The following is a 6,000-nucleotide window of genomic DNA, read 5'->3' as shown; positions in this document are numbered from 1 at the left end:
CACGCTGCAGCTAAAGACAGCTCAGAAGGGTTTGATTTGGGAGCAGACACACCCAGCAGCAGTGGAGAAAGGGCCTGTCTTTACCCAAGCAAATAATGGGAGAGAGGCAGCATGAGCACAGCTGGTAATCTACACCAGCTATGATCTCAGAGGTGTCTGGAGGTGAGGGAATAGTTTAATCTCCTCCTTTCCCAGTTTAGCTCCTTTGCAGAAGCAGCCAATCAGGGAACTATTTAATACTAATTCCGTTTACAGATATCCTCCTGCTGGGCACTAGGATAACTCTGCCAGTTAGGATTCAGCAAGAAGCTGATGGACTTTGTATCACCCATCATCTCTGGTTTACACAATGATTTCTTGTAAGACTGTAAACATCTACTATTTGGGGCCCTTTACTCACAGTTACATTTTACTTTTCCTTCCTATGTTCTTTTAGTGTAAAAAATGTGGCTCATACTCTGCCTCACCTCCTGCAGAAATACCACCTCCTTTCTCTCCCAGCAGACAAACAGGGACATTCTTGGACCTTGGACATTCACTTGCTGAAGGATGTCAAATATACTTCAAAAAGCTGTTGAAGAAAGCAAATATCCTATTTTGTTGGCCAAAGGACTTCTCCCCACTGTTTCCTTGCCAGAGAACAGTGCTAATCCATGGCATTTGAAAGGGAAAAGAGATTTTAGAGGAACTGTGACAAAGGAGGAACTCAATTTATACATGCATTATTGCTCTCAACCTAATCTCCAAATGCCTTCCATAAAAAGTACATGCCTGATATCTCGACAGCTGGTAAAGTGACAGGGCTGATTTAATGAATTACTTGCTTTTAAAGCTCTGTTTCGAAGCACGGAAATTCTGTGCAGTCATTCCCCTTGGTTTCAGTATTTATTTCAAAAGACGAATTCCGCACAGGCTGGTTGTATTCCTGAAAAGTTTTGCGTACATCTCTGCAGTCGCGGCTCTCGGGACCACGCAGTTAGTGCTGAAGGACCAGTGGCTGCCGGGGCCGCTCCCGCCTCTGCCCCGGCGGGCGGGCTCGCCGCGGGCCCCTCCGAGCCCAGGAGCGCTGCCCGCGCCGAGCAGCGGGGAGGAGGAGCCCGGGGGTGCTCAGGGCGCTGCGGTCCCGCACCTGCAGCTCGGTGCCCGCAGGGAGCAGCCGCGGCAGCCGCCCGCTCCCCCCGCACACCGCCCCGGCACCGCGCCCCGCCGCTAAACCCCAGCCCCAATCTCCTCACAGCGATGCTGAGCGGATTACGGGCCGGGAGTTTGACAACTGCCTGCGCTCCCCAGAGCCGCCCTGCCCGCCCGCAGCCTCTCCCCGCTCCCCGCGGCGGCGGCAGCTCCCTCGGGCCGGGCCGGCGGCGGTGACCGGCCCCCGCGGACCCTCCCCCGCAGGCGGCGGCATGCCCCGGCTCGAGGGGCGGCCGGGCTGCCGCGGGGCGACCCGCGGGAGGGGGCTGACACTTGCGTGAGGGGGCAGCGGCACCCGAGCCCGGCGAGGCAGAGCCGCGGCTGCCGGACGCCCTGAGCGCCCCGCGGAGCCCAGCGCAGCCCCCGCGCCCCGGCCCCGCTGCCGGCATGGTGCTGCTGTCCGGGCACGGCGAGCAGCTGGCCGGGGAGCGGGTCTGCCCCGCGCCCGCCGCCGCTAAGGAGATGCCCGGCGCCGAGGCGGACAGCAGCCCCGAGCAGGGGGCGGCGGAGGCTGCCGCCCAGGAGCCGGACGAGGAGGAGGAAGAGGAGAAGGAGGTGGAGGAGGAGGAGGATTGCGAGGAGTACGAGGACTTTTCCGAGCTGCCCGACACCTGCAGCATCGCCTCAGACGACTCCTTCTACCCTCCCGCGGGGCTGGACGATGACGACGAGGACCTCTGGTCCCTGGAGGGGAACGAGCGCGACAGCCCCGAGGCGCTCAGCCTCTTCCGAGCCTGCTGCACCAACAACAGCATCGTGCTGAAGGCGCTCATCCGCCAAGGCCCCCAGGAAGAGGAGGTGCGGGAGGCCGACCGCAACCGCAGGGTGAGCATCCCGCGCCGCGCCCCCGCCGCCCCGGCAGCCCGGGCATCCCGCCCGGGGCAGAGCGGCTCGGCTGCCGCCGCCTCCGCTCCCAGCGCGGAGCGGAGCCGGGGGCAGCAGCCGTGCGGGGGCTGAGGGACACCCCTCCCGTTTCCTGGGATGCTGCTCTGCAGCCCCGCGGGGGACGGGACCCCAGGCAGTGAGGAGCAGAGAAGGGCGTGACGCAACTCCTGGCCAGCCCTGACTTTCCACCTTTGGCTAAGGGAAGGTCCGGTTTATGGGATGAGACAGAGGTCGAGATTCCGGTTTTCCCGCCATCAGTTTTGAATTGGGTCTTGTTTTCCCTCTGTTTATTGGGAACCGAGAGGGGCACGCTGGTAATGGTTGTGTTCAGCATCAAAAAACCTTCCTCTGTTCTGGGCTGTTCATCCCATGCAGCACTTTATGATATTCACTTTGAAATTTTGAACTGCTGGAAAAAGTTGTTTTGGTTGTTTGGGGGTTTTGTTTGTTTGTTTGTTTGTTTAATTATTTTTTCTTTTTCCTTTGGCTCCCCCAAAAAAGTAAGCTTGTTCCTGGTTCCTAGACTGCCAAGCAGGGTTCAGGGTATTACTGTGCTAAAATCAGCATTTTTCAGAGTTCTTGTATATATTTTTTTTGCTGAAAATTTATTTTTGGGGTTTGTATCAGTGCAAGTTTTGTAGTTCTGTTTTTTCCTGTTACTCAGTTAATTGCAGGAACAGAAGTGTACTTCTCTCAATCAGAAGGTGAAAACTTGGGAAAGATTTTCTGGTTAATGAGTTGCTGGGACATTTGAACAGCAGTATTGAAGATTACCAATATTACTACAGTTTGTTTTAAACCTAAGAAGTTATTTTGCATAAACAATCTGCAAAAACAATTCTGTGACTAATCTGTGACAGCAGTGTTTTCAAAGGAAACCTGTATTATTTTAACTGGGCAAGTAACTTGCACATTCTGGCAATATAAGTGGTCTTTAAATCTAAAAGAATGCCATGATTTGTGCTTGGTTCTTTCTGGAGAGGGGCTTTTCTTGTGGCTTATATATATGTACTTCTAGGATTTTTTCCTAAAAATATCTTTACTTCTTCTCCAAAGATTGATTTTAATACAGATTTTTAGTGATCTGACTTATTGTAAATTTCTTAAAAAGACAAAAGCTCATATTAACATATCTGAGGGAGAAGCAACCTATGGCATGAGGATGGGAATGAGCAACACAGGACAGAAATAATTTACATCAACTCTTCTGCCCAGGCCAGGATATGGCGTGGTTGTACTTTCTGGTAGCATGGGAGATCCAGTTGTACAGGTTTATTATTATTATTATTATTAATACAGGACATTTTGAATATCCTGCAGATATTCACCTATCCCTTATATTAGTGCTGTGCATGGGCTAGAGCCCAACCACAGTCCTGACACTGTGTGGGGTTTGGGCTCCAGCCTCTGCTGAATCCATTGATTCAGTGTGTCTCAAGTGTGTGATGATGTGGGAGGTTTGGCCCCCCCATACATGTGGCATTAAGGGCCAAGTGGCCCAGAGCTGTCCCTTCTGAAAAGGTGGCCTTCCTGCCCAACAGAGAGCAAGAAGCTGCAGGAACCCTTCCTTTCAGGGCTGGGGTCCTGCAGACCTCAGTCAACAGGAATGACAAAGTTCAGTGCAAGCATCAGCCCTCATCCTGCAGCTGCTCTTCTGGCAAAGGTGATCAGATCAGGGTTGTGCAAACAGTGAATTCACCTGCGTGGAAAGCCTTCCCTTCACCATCCTCCTTCCCAAAAAGCAAGTTGTTCTTTACCTCTTCAGCTTCAGAGAAAAGAGAGAAAATTTTAGTTTGAATCCAAAAGTTTATTTTCTTTGTTCATACTGTAAAAACCCAAAACCCAACAAAGCAAAACAAAAAGAACATCTACTTAGGCAAATATTCAATTTGACCTGAAATTAAAAATTGGCATAAAATTCTGTTTTCTTCATTTTTTATGAATACAAAGTAAAAAATTCTGGAATTCAGTAGCTTGTGAAGCTACAGGAATGATGTGGTAGACATGAGTTCACTTTCTCTCTGCCTTCCTCACAGAAGTGCCCCAGTCACAGCACTACAGAGCAGGACAGTTGGTCTTTTCCAGAAAGATGTGAATGGGATGGGTGAAATCTTTTGACTAGGAAGTGGAAGCTTCAGGTGTGACTCCTGCTCAGGCAAATTCTCATTATTTTGCAATGGAAAGCCACCTTTTAAAGAACACTTTACCTAATAAAATGGAAGTTTCAGTCAGGCATTTTGTTGCCCTTTCTGTGGATTTTTTTTTTTTTTTGCTGTTGAATTTCATTATAAAATCATTGGACTTTATCCATGAACAAGCCACAAAGTAACAGAACAAGTTACACATACCTCTTGTTCTCCTGAAGATTTTTAGTTGCTGAAACTAAAACTATTGTTGACTTTCAGCATCTTCTTTTGACAGGATAATGTTTGTCTACAATGTTATCGTGTATGCATTTGTTGGAAAGCCCTATTTTTTTCTTATTTTAATTTTTTTTTTTACCTTTCCTTTAAAAATATTTTTCTATTCTTTTTTTTTTTCCCCACACTGTGAACAAATAAACTACACTTTTGTTTCTTCGAAGTTTTAATTTCCTTTCCATAAGACAGGGCAGAGAATAAAGACTAATTTGCTTTTTGAGAGGTGGGGTGGTGAAGAGGAGGGCTGTCCATCTGAAGATATTAACTACTTGCACCATCCTGATCTGATAACCTCTGGTATGTAGGTACAATACAATTTCATTTTCACAATTTCAAAATGAAGTTTTCTTCAAAACAGACAAAACAAGTAACAAGATATTGTAGTAAGACAACACTATATTTTGATTCTGAAAGTAAATATAATCAGCTCACAAAATGTAACATGAAAAAACTTCCAAATGCCCTAAACTGGGCACAATGAGCCTGCTTTGTTTTTAATTAGTTTTATCTTGTCCCTAAAGTGCAAATATATAAATTTAAGATGTAGAAGCAATTCTCTGGAAAATGCTAGGATCCAGGGGTACCCTTATTTATTTTCCTCCATTCTTTGTGCCAAAATACATCACTTGTCTCTTTGGAGTCAATTTGCCAAGCTTGGATAGTGCCTTTTTGTGCTATTTCTCCAGAAGCGTATTTTCCCCATAGTCTGTTCATGAGCTGCAGAACCTCCTGCGAGGCACAAGTTTTCATTAAATCCACCTTCCTGCAGTAAACCAGACTCCACAACATCTGATTTATTAGTCACCACATGTAGCCTGAAGATCTGTACCTTCCCTGTCTTGTTTTCATTAATGTCAAGACAACAACAGTTTATATATCCTTGACTGCAAAGGATCCCCAAATGGCTGATCCCCTCATCTTCTCTTGCACTGCTGTCTGTCCATGGAATTCTGAAAGACTGGATTGGTATTGCTCATTTCCTCCCCTTGCCCAAACTAACACTGAAATATTTGGAAAATAACTATGACAGCATATAATATACTAATTGTATATCGCACAGGGTGACCTCTCATTCTTCAGTGTTTCTTTATTTATCCTAAAAGGAAAGAGGGATTTGAAAATAGAGAAGGGAAAATAGAATCATGGCTCTGGTGAAATTTCCTGACCTGACTGAGACCTTAGTATCACCTAGCTAATAGTGCTACTTTTCACCTTGTAGCGTGGGGACTGGTTCTTCTTCCTCACTAGCTGAATTCCTAAAATTTCAGATATTTTTATCTCATCATTTTATCACCACTTAATATCAAATTTTACCCAGTGACCAGGATAATATATATATATATATATATATATACTTAGAAAGACAGAATTTCAAAATCTGATGTTACCTAACTGCAGAATGCAAGCAAATTTAGAAATTTGCCATGACAATAGAGAAAGCATTAAGAGATGGGGGAGAGAGAAAAGAAGGCAAAGAATGTTCCTCTGCCAAACTGAAAATAAT

At 46.9% G+C, this 6,000-nt stretch overlaps 1 protein-coding gene across 1 annotated transcript in view; it reads left to right on the top strand.

The window, feature by feature from the left end:
- Positions 1-1,578: 1,578 nt before the first annotated feature.
- ANKRD33B (ankyrin repeat domain 33B) overlaps positions 1,579-6,000 on the top strand; it is a 43,734-nt gene continuing 39,312 nt past the window's right edge. The window contains exon 1 of the mRNA XM_053989384.1: positions 1,579-2,016. Coding sequence (XP_053845359.1) covers positions 1,579-2,016 — 438 coding nt within the window. The remainder of the gene's footprint in view (positions 2,017-6,000) is intronic.

Source organism: Vidua macroura, chromosome 1 (genome assembly GCF_024509145.1).
Source record: "Vidua macroura isolate BioBank_ID:100142 chromosome 1, ASM2450914v1, whole genome shotgun sequence".
Taxonomy (NCBI): Eukaryota; Metazoa; Chordata; class Aves; order Passeriformes; family Viduidae; genus Vidua; species Vidua macroura.
The sequence above is the reverse complement of the archived record's forward strand: the minus strand, read 5'-3'. Positions and strand labels throughout refer to the sequence as shown.